The 15,236-nt window shown below is 41.3% G+C and overlaps 1 protein-coding gene across 3 annotated transcripts in view; it reads left to right on the top strand.

Moving 5' to 3' along the window:
• FLT1 (fms related receptor tyrosine kinase 1) overlaps positions 1-15,236 on the top strand; it is a 192,028-nt gene that overhangs the window by 23,033 nt on the left and 153,759 nt on the right. For all 3 annotated transcript variants that reach the window (XM_036456250.2, XM_045588476.1, XM_036456252.2), the window contains exons 2-3: positions 6,257-6,353; positions 6,738-6,961. In XM_036456250.2, the coding sequence (XP_036312143.1) occupies positions 6,257-6,353; positions 6,738-6,961 (321 nt within the window). The remainder of the gene's footprint in view (positions 1-6,256; positions 6,354-6,737; positions 6,962-15,236) is intronic.

The following is a 15,236-nucleotide window of genomic DNA, read 5'->3' as shown; positions in this document are numbered from 1 at the left end:
AAGGCCCTCTTGCTAATTAGTTTATTCAGTTATATAATGTGCACTCCATATTTCCTGATAAATACTTTCATGTGGCATGACTCAGAGATCAAGACCAAGATGTAACTTTTTATTAAGTGCTAGAGCCTTACAGAAATTAGAATTTCAAACAAAATGTTGGTAGTTTCTGGAAATTTGGTTTAACTGCAATTGCATTCTTAACTTTTTTCCCCCCACTTGTCAGCAACCAAATATATTTTAGGAGATTTAATGTGAGACTTAAGCTTTTAATAAGCTATATCTTGAGGAAAGAATATCTTTTATTATGAATTATGCTTAATTAACCTCACACAACCTTGGTAGAGGCTCATGATCTTAAAATCAAATTTTAGAAACATGATACTTGGGGATTTATATTTAGCTGAAGAGATCATTTATCACATAGGATTATGCACTATTTGAAACAAGGTCTGTGAAATCAAAGACAGATGTATCTCACTTGAAATAAAACTAATGTAAAGAGCTTCATATTAAAAACAAATAAATTGAAATCAATAATTTTACTATAAAAGGGAACAGAGCTCTCACAATATAATTTTCAATGGGACTTGATTTGTTAAAATTCCAATTTAAATAAAATTTGTTATATAGAATTCAGTTAAAATTAAAAATATACAATTAGAAGTGATTTAAAATTAACATTAAACTAAATTCATAAAAAGATTGTGATTTGGGAGAACGGTGATTTTTTTTTTTTTTGCAGTATGTTTATAAAGCTTTTAATACATATATAGTGATGTTATTGATCATGAGGGAAAAATTATTTCTCTGAAATCAGCCTTCTGAAGCTTTGAGCCAGAAAAATAACTAACATAAAATCTAACATCAGTGGGTTCATATGTGCCAACAAAGTTTGAAATAGCTTGATATTCTAGGCCTTCAACTTAACTCTGTGATTACTTTAGTCAAGTTTTTTTTTGTTTTGTTTTTTTAATCACAGCTTTATTAAAGGGTCATGAAGTTCTAGTCTCTTTCTTACCTACTAGATAATACAGAACAAACAATGAAAATAATATTCAGACTAGGATAACACAATGTCAGTGTTCACCTAAGTCCAAGGACACATATTGCTTTTTTAATATTATTAGCCCACACTGCTTACTAGTTTTTTCTAATTAAGAAGTATGAGATAAAGAATATTTCTATGTTCTGCATTGTGCTTTTTATTTATTTAATAATTTTCCTGATATAAAGAGATTTCTTTGGCCCTCATAATTATATTGTAGTTTACTTAGAAGAAAACAATAGTTCACAGACCACCTAGTTCACTGAGAGGGCAATAATTCTTGTAAGGCAGACTTCTAGGTTACCATGCCAATCTGTTTTGATCCCCATCTGAGCTTCACAATGGGGGAGTCATTGTTAAATTTTAGCACTCCACCCTCGGAAATGAGGTATCTTGTGGGTTTGTTTCTGAACGAGCAGTGTGATTCCAAGCTACTTATTAGAAAGATCAAACTAAGTTGTGCATGGTGTGAAGATATTCCCATATGTGGACATATTTATATTTTTATATATATCACTTCTGAAATGGAGAACATATCTGACATGCAGTAGGTAGTCCAAAACATGTTAGTTAAATATTCATTATTCATACAGCTATGTGGATGTTAAACTGCCTTGAATAAATATTTTAAGGCATAATGTCATTTCAAAAAATTTGAAGAATAAATATTTCACTTTTTTACTTTACTAGTATTAGTTTTCTTGTTAGTATTAGTTATCTTGCCCTTCCATTGATCTTTATGAAACTAGTTTCCTGTTCTCTGAGGAATAGCGATGTACTCGGGGTCCAGTTCCTTGGAAATAGAGTTTCCTTATACTTCTCCTTTCCTTTGTTTTAATGAACTTCTTTTACCTGGCTTCCTCATTCCAAGTGCAAAGTTAATTGATGTCAGTGGGGATAAGTTATATAGCAAAATATTTTTCTTAGCCTTTTCCTTGTACTCTTTCCAATACCTCTTTTTGTCTCAATGTCTTATTTAATCACTCAGCTGTATTGTCTTCTTCGGTTGGAGGATGGAACGGGAGTGAAGAGAGGAGTGTGCAGGTGGCATATTCTTCATGGGATCTTCTCTCTGCTGGCATTTGGGTGATCCTTTAAGTTCAAAGGTTCTCTCTGATTAGGATCAGGATTGCTGATGATAAAGAAAGATTCATTCGGTTTGGGAACCAAAGCTGCAGGCAGTGGGAATGGCCCGTACCTACCATGAAAAGGGAGCCTTTCCCCGTGGCTTCTCCTAGGATGAAAAAACTCCTCAGCACCACACAAGCCACAGTGCTTACCTGCAATCAATGCCAGAATTTTCCACAGGAAGTGTTGCTGGGTCTTTTCCAGCACATGAACAATTGCTCCACCAAATCCCCAGCATTGCCTGCCCTAAAGAAGGGCAGAAATCATTCTGGCCTAGACATTTCTCAGGACAGGTATTAGCAAACACTGGCCGTGGCTTTAGAAATGCCTAGCGTGCCCACGCATCACTGATTTTGGGCTAGACATTGCCTCAGGAAACCCAGACATCTGAGCGAAGTACAGAGGCTTTCCTGAGGTGCCTGGATGGATTGACTTGTTCTGTGGGGGTATGTGGTAGACCAACTGTATCCATATAAGTCAGTGATTTTAATTTAACTTAGTTAATATTGAACCTTTTTTTACCTAGTAGTAATTTTATACCATAACCTGTTATATGTAAGAGTTACTTTACGAATATTAATTTATATTATCAGCAACACCAGAAAAGCAGAAAATGTTTCTTTAATATCTTTGCAAATACATGTCCAGCACACTATTCCCTGACAAGTGGAGGGGGTAGCAGGTCCTGTAGCTGCTATGCCAGGCAACGTGGCCAGCCCCTCGCTGACACAGCACTGAGCAGTGGCGTAGCGAGGGGGGTGCCGCCATGGCCCCGGGAGGCGTATCAAAAGGGGCGGCGGCAATCACCATGATATTTAAATTTAAAAAAATATAGGTATATGTAAAACTGCAAATCGCGCCCGCGCTGATTCAAGCCAAGCAGACCACGCGGGTGCGGAAAGGGGGGCAGGTGAAGCAGGTGGTGCAATAGAAATTTTCGCAGACGTTTTTAAATGGGGGGCGGCAAATTTCCGGTCGGCCCCAGGCGACGAAAGCCCACGCTACGCCACTGGCACTGAGTCCACACACAACACCTGTGAGAAAGGGCGTGGTTCCCCAGTCTTACACGGGAGGATACAAGGAGCAACAAATTCAGTAATGACAAAAGCCATATGGTGAGTGAATGGAGAAATTAAACTTCAAATGCAGCTCTGCAGACCTTTAACTGAATAATCTAGATTTCATTTTTTATTTTTTTAGATATTAAGACCCAAGAGGAACACTAGAGAGCACTGCTAGACTTAAATGTGGAATTTGACATGTAGAGCTCATCTCTCAGACCTGAGATCTAACATTAAAACCTGGAGGACTGTCCAGCTCAATCTTCCACCTTGAAAGCCACTGTATAAATCTATTTTTTAAAGTAAAAAATATTCCCTAAGATTGGCTCTACCTAACTTCCCTCCCTCCCAGAGTATCTTCATTCCCTCCCCAACCCTTATCCCTGCTAATCCAGGGCTTTTACTAGACCTTGCGCTGCCTCAGCTGGAAGAGGAGAAGGAAGGTGAGGAGGGGGAGTGGGGAGCAGAGGAGAAGGAGGTGGGGAGATTTTTTCTTCTTCTTCTTTTAGAGCAATAAATACCTTTATTATGTGAGCTAAGGTAAGAGGAAGGACAATTTATTTGCCTTTCTGGGCCCTGATTGTCCTCAGATAAAACTCCAGCTCTTTGCTCTCCAGCACATAGCCATCAGCTCAGCCACATTGGCCTGGTCTTGGAGCGATGCATGTGAGAATCTTCCCCCTCTGTAACTGCTCCTCTAGAAGACTGCTGACTGTGGCATTGTTTTCCCTTTCTTCATATTTCTTCTGAACTTTCCTTTTTTTTATCCTCACCTGAGAATATATTCACTGATCTGAAAAAAGTAATTAATCTACTGAGCTCCATCTGACTAGTCAATGAGAGCTTCAGGAGAGAATCAATCTCCGTAGTATATGTGGCTCAAGTAGCCCTGGAACAGGGACTGTTGGTAAAGGAGTCAGAGCCAAGGTTACCCGGTCCAGGCTCTCATTTTCCAGATAAGAGAACTGAGTTGTGGGGAGAGGAGTGACTTGTCCGGGCTCACGCAGCCAGTCAATGGGATGGATATTATTATTGTGTGGTGTAGAGATGTAGAGATTAAAAGGCACATTTGCGGTTTATTTTATTGTCTTACAACAATCCTTATGAGAAGTGCTTGTCAAATGTCACGTAGGAGTGAACAGTTTGTTTTTTCTGCTCAGTGACTGAGAGAATTTAGAGATTAGTATTAAGACAAACCAAATGACATCTAAAACTGATTTTGGTTCTAGAATTAGTTTTCCAAATGAGGAAAATAGTTCAAAAGGAAGATGACTTGCCCAAAATATTATGGCTTAACTAATGGCTAAGGTCTGTTTAGAACCCAGGAAAATTTGTATGCTTTGTATTCAGGAAAAAAAACAAGGCCATATATACAGTTGACCCACACTGGTATTAGAACTATATTTTGGATGACATTGACATTTCATCCTGAGAGTTTTTAATTAATTACTACTGTTGACATAAGAAATATCCCAACCTATAAAGAATTTTTATAAGTTTATTTGAGCAAAATTGACAACTGCCAGGAAGCAAAATCTCAACCGATTAAAAAATGCTCCAGAGAATGGAAGTTTTGTAGCTTATTTTATATGTTACCATCAAAAGAGGAGACATAAGGAGGCTACATGAAATCCACTAGTGGTAGATTAAGGGGTGGGAGAAAGCAAAGCAGGGAAATCTCTGGGGCTGGATAAAAAGTCAAATGGAGATACATACTCCTGTTACATTGGTGTGTACAGTATACTTTTAACATTAACCGGGCTTGAGATGGTATTTGGGGAACAAGATAACAATGAGGGGTTCTGTGGTCTCCTGTTCTGGTGCCAGTGATCATGCCCTGAAGGGTCTGGAAAAGGAGGCTACTCTGATGTTTCAAAGGTTCACTTAAGGTTAAGATTGACCTTTGTCAAGGAAGCTACAGGCCTAGGACTTGACCCACCATGACCACTTTTAGTTAGGAACTTTGATGTGCAGACCATCCTCTGTGATTACTTTAGGTTTCTAAGTATGTAAGGCTGCCATGCAGGCCTCCTCAGGCATAGTATGTGGCCCCTGTTTGTTCACACTTTTGTGGTTTTAATGTAATTGCATTTTGAACCATGCATAAATCTATTAATGTTCTAAATTAATGGGCTTTTGGATATTATTTAAATCATCCTATCTAATAAAATAGTAATATGCAATTTGACTGTCACTCCAACACAAGATGGCCACCGCCATGTGGTCGAAGATGGCTGCCCCATGTGGACACAAGATGGCCGGCAGTGGAGGGCAGTTGGGGAGGACCAAGCCTGCAGGGGAGGGCATTTCGGGGTGTCTAGGCTGACAGAGGAGGGCAGTTGTGGGGAACCAAGTCTGCAGGGAAGGGCAGTTGGGTTGGGGGGGGACACCCAGGCCTGCAGGGGAGAGGAGTTGGGGGAAACCAGGCCTGTAGGGAGGGCAAGTGGGGGGGAGGGGTGGAGACCAGGCTGGCAGGGGAGGGCAGTTAAGGGTGACCAGGCTAACAGGGGAGGGCAGTTAGGAGTGACCAGGCCTGCATGAGAGGGCAGTTAGGGTCAACAAGCCTAGCAGGAGAGGACAGTTAAGGTGACCAGGCTGGCTTGGGAGTGGTTAAAGGGCAATCAGGCAGGCAGACGAGCGATTGAGAGCCAGTAGTCCTAGATTATGAGAGGGATGTCCGACTTCCCATGGGCCTAAATGGGCAGTCGTACATTCCTTGAGGTGTCCCAGATTGGAGAGGGTGCAAGCTGGGCTGGGGGACACAGCCCCCTCTTCCCTCCCCAACCCCAGTATGAATTTCATGCACTGGGCCTCTGGTTTTGTATAAAAGGATATATAATATTCACAAGTCTGACTTGGACTAGAAAAAAGTAGTGAATTAAGAGCACTTTGTATTACGTGTACCTTCCTGCATATGAAAGTTAAGTTAGAGATGAATAGTCACCTTTATGGAAAGATATGACTTTAAAAAAAGATGAGAGGGCAATTTACAAATAATACATTTCAAAATTTTATTTTCCAGGATCTACTTCAGGTTCAAATTTAAAAAGTCCTGAACTGAGTTTAAATGACACCCAGCACGTCATACAAGTAGGCAAGAAGCTATCTATCAAATGCAGGTAAGTGACTGTCAGTTGGGGGATAATCTTGCTGCCCTTCCTAATGCAAAGTAGAAATGCCACCTCTCAGAGTAGAAAAGTAGAGACTTCAGTGGTCTCTTGTGATTTGCAAAGTGCAAACCACTTGTGTACTGCTTCACATGGAGGTAATTTACCTCCCGAAGAGACTCACTCATTCAAAGGCAAAAGGGGAAGGGATGCCCTAAACATTTTTGCATTATAATCTGAGTTGTTGAAAAGGTTTTCCAAATGCCTTGCTTTTCTATAAAGAGAGAGATGACTACCCTTAAGAAAGGACCTCAGAATAGTGCTGCCTAACGAGACGGGTTCCGCGGAGCTGGCCACAGCCCTAATTGTGTTTTATTTTCTTATCTGTGATTGCAGGGGGAAAGCAGACCACTCATGGTCTTTGCCTGAAACAGTGAGTAAGGAAAGCAAAAGGCTGAACATAACTAAATATGCCTGTGGAAAGGGTGGCAAGCAGTTCTGCAGCACTTTGACCTTGACCACAGCCGAGGCAAACGACACTGGCTTCTACAGCTGCAAGTATCTATCTTCTACTTCAAAGAACAAGCTAACAGAATCTACAATCTACATATTTATTAATGGTAAGCCTTCCATTTTCTACATTTTGTTTTTTATAGCTTCTCAGAAGTTATAAACCTACCCTGACCCATTGGAAAGGGAGCTTTCCTAAGGAGTGGGAAAGAAAAGGCTTGGGGAAAAGGTAGAACTTTTTAGAATGCATTTTAAAAATATATTTTTTGTTGATTTTTGATGGGAAGGGAGAGGGAGAGAGAATAACATCAGGGATGAAATAGAATCATTGATTGCTGCCTCCTGCACGCCCCATATTGGGGATTGAGGCTGCAACCCAGGCCTGTGCCCTGACCAGGAATCGAACCAGTGACCTCTTGGTTCATGGGTTAATGCTCAACCACTGGGCTAGAATGCATTTTTAATGCATTTCTTGAGTGTTCATTTCAATTAGAATTTTCATAGATTGGTCAGTCAATTATATGCTCCCTGAAGAGAGAGATTCCTGTTTTGTTCACAAAATAGTATCCCAACTGGCTGGATACTGGATGAATAAATTAATGACAAAATTTTAGTTCTATCTCTTAATTACTGCAAAACCCAAACTATAATACAAAAGCTTTTTGTCCTTTAACACAACTACATGCTCTTAGATGTTAAAATTGTAAAATGTTGTTCTTTCTACTAAATTTATAAATGTAATGTTCCTAATTGTCTCTTGAATGCTACAAAATTGGTTCCAGTTGATGAAGTTGTATGAGTTCATGTTCCTTAAATAAGTATCTACACTAATAAAAGAGAAAGATGCAAATCAACCATACCTTTGCAACACCCACCAGCCAATCAGGAATGAGTATGCAAAATAACCCACTCTTTTGGGTTAATTTGTGCCTTTGTATGCAAATCAACCTGTTGGGTTAATATGCATACAAAGGCACTGAGCAGCTGGGGCAGGATGCTTACATTGTCTTCAGCCCCAGTGGCTCAGGGCCTCTGGTCAGCATGGGAAGGCAGAAAGGGGCTCTGGGCCAGAGTGAAGGAAGTGCTGGCAGCCAGGGGTAGGAAGATCCATTCTTGCATGAATCTTCATGCATCGGGCCTTTAGTAATGATATAAGAGTTGGCATGTGCCATTATATAGGGCAAATAAGGGCAAAAGGTAAAAATTAGTCATTTTTCAGTTATAATCTTTATGGAACTATTTTTCCTTAGAGAATTTTTAAAAAGTAATATTCAGAGGGAAGAAGTAAAAAAGAAATAAAAATTGATGGTAGAAATGGATCTCTGAAGGAGTATAAGGAAGAGGCCTGTTAAATTGTTCTTTCTTGGTAGGGAATTTTTTTTTTTTTTTTAATGAGGCCCTAGGGAACATACAGCAAAATTAGTAGGCACCTTAGGCACAAAAGCAAAATAAAAAGCATGGAAAAACAACCAACCAATACATTTCAGTAGCCTACATACACATCCTTGCATTGGCGGCAGTACATAGAATTACATTTTGGTTGAAATATTTTTGAATTTTTGAAATAAGACAATTAGACAATATTTTACCAGAGCATGGTATGTAATTAGCAGATTCAGGATTAGTCTTGGGAGTCAGTAGAACAATTGTATGATATTGGCAGTGATATCTTTTTGTTTTAAATCCTCACCCAAGGTTATTTTTTCTATTGATCTTTAGAGTGAGAGTAGAAGGGAGGGCGGGGGAGAGAGAAAGATTTAAAAAGAGAGAAACATCTGTGATGTGAGAGAGACACAAAAACTGGTTGCCTCCAGCAGGTTCCCTGATTGTGATGAAATGTAAACTGAGTTATGTGTCCTTGGTCAGGAAACCAAACCTGGGACCTTGGAATGCAATCACCCCGCTTAAAAATATGAGGAAGTAGATAGGGATCTTTGCCAAGGGAATGAGCCTCTCTACAGGTGGGAAGGGCAGGGACAGAAAGGAAGCCAGGTAGGGCGGAGAAGGTGCAGAATTAAGGAGAGATGTTCAGAGATGCAGCTCAGGGAGAAAGCAGACAGGAAGTTTGATAGCAGTGGAAAAGGGTATATACGCAGACATCTGTCTCTTTCTCTAGTTTCACACAGTAGGTTATACATTTTCTAACACTTGTAAAGGAAAAAAAACACAACACTTTATCTCTGTCCTTCTAGGGGAGTGGGGTAAAATTCATTAATACTAAAATTCTCATAAATGACCTCCTATAGGTTTATCATATTATGACTTGCAAATAAAATACTTAAATAAGTAAAAGATCACTCTGCCCCCCCCCTCTCTTCCTCTTCCTCTCTCTCTCTACAAATAATGTTCAACTCTTTTCATCTTTAATTTCTATACTGTTCAACAGACCTCATGGCTTTATGGAGCCAGTAGGTAAGGGCGTACAGAACCCACCTTCTTCAGTCCTTTTGGTAATAGGGGAGAAACAGCTATTTAGAATTATTTCCATTTAAACTGTACAACAAAGCAGATCTGCCCAGCAACATTACTGTGGATGTAAAATCAATTGGTAACCTCAGCCCCAAGAGGGCAAGGTCCATACCTCTTTAAATGCCTTTAATCTGCAATGTGCCTCCCTGGGAGAGTGCCTCATACAGTAAGAATTCAGTGATATTTGCTCAATGGATATAGGAAGGGATTAACAGACTGTAGAATAAATACTATGTTGAAATTGGCATTGAGGATAAATTCCAGCTAAGTACAAGAGTGCCATGACTAATGATTGACGTTTGTTATTAGATTGAGAGGAAGAGTAATAGCCATTGTGTCTCATATTTATCATCCCTGCTGTCCTGCGTAGTCCAAAAACATTAGCATAAAGTTACAAGTACCAGTATCTCAAAACTCCTGCACAATCTGGTTAGACAAAGGCTAAATACAAATGCACTAATTGTATTCCATAGGACTTTAGTATAGGACATATAAAGTGCTCCATTTTGTAAGTTCATTGAAAAAATTATAAGACTAATTTAATCAATAGCACTAATACTAAAAGATATTAAATTAATAATAGTAGCCATAGAGGAGTACCATAGACACACCTTTTGAAAAGGTAAAGATTTGTAGTCTGGCAGGGTTCTAAGAAAAAGAAAAAGAATCAGGGCTGCATCGACAGTGTAGGGATGATGAACACACTATTAGACGTTAGTGGTTGCCAGCTGTGTAACGGGCACAGCTCCCACGTGAGCACTATGTGGACGTTCTTCTAATTCGGAGTACACCGGAAAATCAGTATCACCACTATCATCACTGCTTGTATAAACCCACAAAACTGCTGACATAATCCATTTAGCTATTTCACTTCATTACTAAATGTCTGATAAATTAAAATTTCCTTTAATAACTTCTTACTTTTATAGTTTTCTTTTAACCTAAACAAATGGTTTTATTTACATCATGCTAGTTAAATCTGACAGTAATCCATGAAATCTTCTCTTCATCTTAGTGTGAACGACCTAAGACCCCTTTGCCGGGCTATGTGGGCAGTGAGGGAAAGTGTCAGCAGCAGAGAGAGGCGGCTGGCTTTCTTCCTCAGTCTCATCGGCAGGAGGAGAAATTGGCTCCAGCCCAAACTTTTCTAAAAGTTAGAAGATTTCATTGAAATTATGATTGTACCATATAAGTTGTGACTATAAAGTAAGAAAACTGACCAAAAGAGTTTTTATGGCATCTCCAAAGTTTTTAATACTGTCAGTGTCTCCAGTTTAGTTAGGAAGACCTTGAACTTGACGTGTTGAGTTCCCCACACGTGAAGTCAGCCTGTCCCTCTCCAAGCCCAAGACTTTCAGGGCTATATAAATGTAATAATGTCTTCTCCAAAAAATTATAATTGAAAGGAGGAATATTTGGGGGGAGGGGGAGTGCTATGGTTGAGTGGTTGGATTCTAGCTCTTCTCTGTTAATGAAACGCATCTCTTTCCTTTTGCTTCTCTTCATTTGGTTGCTTTTCTCTCTGCATCTATTTAAGAAAATGCAAATGGGTTGGGGCATTATCATAACAGATTTTCCTCCACTGGTTCTCTCACTTATATAAATCTGATGAGATTTGAGTAGCAGCTTAATTTCAATTTGAAAACGATCAGACACACTGTGTATGTGATTGAAAAGTAGTAGAAGTTCTAACCACCCAGATATTCTGGGAGAGAATAATCATTATGCTTTCACATAATTTTACTTTAAAAATGTCCTGCTTGGCCATGGGACCTCACATAAATGAAAATACTAACAGCACAGACATTCTGAGAAGAATTCATTGTGCTCACTTGTATAGCACTTCAGATTTTCCTGAAGAACTTTTCCATAATTAGCTCTGAGAAATTTAAGTTGGTATTATTTCTTCCATTTTATATATGAGAAAACAGCCACAGTGACCTGCACACAATGGACAGAGCTAATAAAATGACAAGCTGGGAGGGGACCCAGGTCAGTCCCTGGGTTAGGGCTATTCCCACCACACTGGAGTTTCAGTCATTGACTTCAAACAATGAATTAGTTTTGTTTTGTTTTTAATCTTTGAGAATATACATTATATAGTTGTTATGTATTGTTTTTTTTTAAATTTCAAATTCAATTTTTTCATTTTCTTTTGAGGAAAAGTTAAGCGGGTTTTAGAGTGTTTTTCTGAAGCAAATCCTGATCTTAAAGAGCTTTGTGTTGTCCCCTGATGGGGACTGAGCTCTGTTGGCACACCTACATGCACAGGGTTTCACTGCTGCGTTGTAGCTCACAAATATAGGTAGGAGACACCACACTCCTTACTAAGTTTTAAAAATGTGCACTATTAAATGGGCTGTGGAGTCCAATTAGTGGGTGAGATCAGCATTTTTTTTTTTTTAAAGCAGAATAGAAAGAAAAATGTCCAAATATATTGCAAAAGGTATGGGTAAGTATGGTTTAGTGAAAATACTTTTTTTTTTTTTTATAAAGTTTTTGTATTCATTTTATACATGTACTTTCACATATACATTATACCAACATATATGTAAAATACATATGAGTGTGTGTGTGTGTGTGTGTGTGTTTGATGTAAAATGTCTTTCTTATTATGGAACTTGGAAGAATAAGTTTAAAAGTTGTTGCCCTGGCCAGAGAAGCTCAGTTGGCTAGGCATCGACCTATATACCTAAGATTTGCCAGTTCAATCCCTGGTCAGGGCACATACCCAGGTTCCAGGATGGATCCCCAGTGGGAGGTGTGTAGGAGGCAGCCGCAGCCAATCAATGTTTCATTCTCACATCAATGTTTTTCTCTCTCTCCTTTTTAAAAAAATAAATTTAAAAGTTTTTTTTTTTTTTTAAAGAAAAGTGTTTTTAATACCTCCTGCCCATGGGGCCCTTTCCAGTCTGCCTCAGAACTGTCCTCCTCATAGCCTGTCTGAGTGCCGAGGGCCAGAGTCTGAGCCTTACCTACCTTGACTCCTTCGCCCAGTGCTATGATGAACCTGGCTCAGCAAGTCTGTGGAACTGAAGGCAACCAGAAAAGAAAGAAGGAAAATATGGGGCCTGGAAGGGAGCTGGGGAGTCACATGGCAATCTGGGGGCAGAGCTAACATCGAAGCCCCCCTCCAAATTTCCCCACAACCCCTGCAGTTCAAATCCTGACCCTTCTCTGTCCACAGGCCGATGGGACCAGAAGGGTGCCTCCTGAGTCTTTAGGATTCAGCCTGCCTCCCATGCAGGCCCAGGCCCAGAGGATGTCTTCATTGGTCTTCCCCCTGCAAGAGGGGCTGAGGTCTGGCAGGGCAAGCTTGACCTCCGATGCCCTGCCCCTGTATTCGTTTCTTACTGCTGCTGTAGCAAATCTCCACAAGCACAGTAGCTTAAAACAAGACTTCTTTTTCAGTTCTTGAGGGCAGAGTTCTGATGCAGGTCTAGTGAGCTGAAGTCAAGGCTGGGTTCCTTCTGGAGGCTCCAGGGGAGAATTCCCTGGCATCTTCCAGATTTTAGAGGCCACCCTCCCATAAACCTTGGCTCACGACCAGGTCCATTTCAAAGCCTTTTCACTTCTCTCTCACTTCCCTCTTTCACTTAAGAAAAAAAAAAAAAGATGTATGTGTGTGTGAGTGTGTGTGTGTGTTTATTAATTTCAGAGAAATAGAGGGAGAGAAAGAAACATTCATGAGAAAGAAACATTGTTCAGCTGCCTCCTGCACGCCCCCCTCTGAGGATCAAGCCCACAACCTGGCCATGTGTCTTGATGGGGAACCGAGCTGGTCACTTCTTAGTGCCTGGGACGACACTCAACCAACTGATCCATAGTGGCCAGGGCCCTCTTCCACTTTTTAAAGACCCCTATGATTACCTTTGGCCCACCTAGCACCCTCTCCCTATTTGTAAGGTCAGTTGATTAGCAACCTTAATTCCCCTTCGCATGGAACCTAACATAGTTACAGGTTCCAGAGGTTAGGGCGTGGGCATATTTGGGGAACCATGATTTTGCCCACCACAGCCTCCATTCATCCCCTGCCCTGGGGGGCACCTAGTCCTACCCCAGGAAGACAGGGGCTCAGTGACTCTCCTGGCCTCTGCCCACCCCACAGGCCCTCTTAGCAAGAGAGTGGGCAGTTCAGACTCAGATGTGACTCAGCCTCGCCTGGGCCTCTGGGGGTGCTGCCAGGGTTGGCCCGCTCTCTGGGGTCTGTCCCCCTCTTTCCAGGTTCTTGGCCAGGACCTGGCTGGCATAAATGGTACACAAAAGCCTTTGCACATTTGTAGGAGTTAGTAGTACTGCCTTTGTATATGTGTACTCAGGACAGGCCCGGGTTTTTATAGCTTGCTATAAAGCGGATCTTGGAAGAGGAAAAAAAAAATTTTTTAAACAAGTAAACATTAAAGTTTTAAAAGGCTTATTTGGGGGAGGTCATCTCTATACCTTTCATTTGGGAAAAGAGCACCAAAGGGGAGCAGCGCGGTGTTCTCTGCACAGCACTGCGGGGCCAGGGACCCGGAGAGCGGGGCGGGCAGCCAGCCCTGTCCTCCAGGCACTGTGGCTGCACCGCCGCTGTGTGGCTCTGGGCACGCTCCTGGCTGCACTCCTGGACGGGTTTCTCACAGCTCGCCTGACCCAGGAGGTGCATCAGCAGATGGAGCCTGTGTGTGGGTGTGGATGACACACCTGCTACTTGCAAGGCCTTGTTTGTTGTGTGGGCGGCACAAAGAGCAAAGATATGGGATCTTATCATTTTGGAATTCCCTGGTCAATTTCTAGGACCACGACTTATAATAGATTTTTAAATGCACAGGTTACCTATTTTTCAAAAGCACCTTCTCCCCCCCCACCACCCCCCAACCCCCAGGGAGTGGGAGTGGGAGGACTATTCCAATAGTCCTGAATATGCCTTGTCTTCATAGTTCCATGTGCCTGGACGTTCTCCTCCAACACTGCCTTCCAGTAGATTCCTCCCAGGTCTGACGATGTGGGGCACACATGAGGTGCCTGTCGACATTGCTCAGCCGGATGCTGGCTGAGCAGCTGGTGTTTATTGCTCGTTTTGCCACCCTGGTGTGGCGAGGTCCATCAGCACCGCTATTAGAACAAGCAGGAGCATAGATGAAGAGAGTAGCAACCAGTGGCTTTACGCTGAGCACCTCCAGCTGCCACGGTCTCCTGGGCAGTCATGGTCTGTGTGAGGAGGGAATGCATAAAGGCTGTCAGCCCCAACCTGAGCTGCAAGGCGGTCTTCCTGCTTCTGCCGGTCACACACAGTATTGGGCCGGCAGAAGGGAGTGCGCAGACAGCAGCGGGGCTGAGTACACTTGCCAAGCCTTTAAAAACACTTCAGTGGAATCGTGGTCATATCTTTGCAAGAGAAACTTTAAGAAGAAAATATTCGGTCTATTCCTCAAAATTCTCTGAGGAAAATAGGCTAAAACACTTTACATGTTTTAGGAAGAAAAAAAATTAAGAAATCAACTTTTACAGAAAACAACCTCTTAGCCACACTAGTTGGCTGCATTCTTTAAAAAGGCCTGGAATTCTTAGCAAATTTATGACATTATGTACTATTACTTGGTAAATGTCTAGAGTCTTCTCCAGATTTATTTTATTTATTTTCAAACTTACTCCTATTTTTAATTGAATATATTGGGGTGACATTGGTTAATGTAATTATATAGATTTCAGGTGTACGATTCTATGGTATGCCATCCATATATTGTGTTGTGTGTTCACCACCCCAAGTCAAGTCTCCTTCCGTCACCATTTATCCCCCTTCCCCCTCCTCCACCTCCCACCTCCTCCTCTCCAGACTTAAAGGTCAGTTTTCAGTACGTGCTCATTTACCCTCCCCCTGCCAGTCCACAGGGCCCTCACACCTCCCTTACCCATGTCATTGTGTCCCTAACGCCT

Source organism: Pipistrellus kuhlii, unplaced genomic scaffold (genome assembly GCF_014108245.1).
Source record: "Pipistrellus kuhlii isolate mPipKuh1 unplaced genomic scaffold, mPipKuh1.p scaffold_m20_p_3, whole genome shotgun sequence".
NCBI classification, from domain to species: Eukaryota; Metazoa; Chordata; class Mammalia; order Chiroptera; family Vespertilionidae; genus Pipistrellus; species Pipistrellus kuhlii.
Note: the sequence above shows the minus strand (reverse complement) of the source record. Positions and strands in the feature narration are given on the sequence as shown.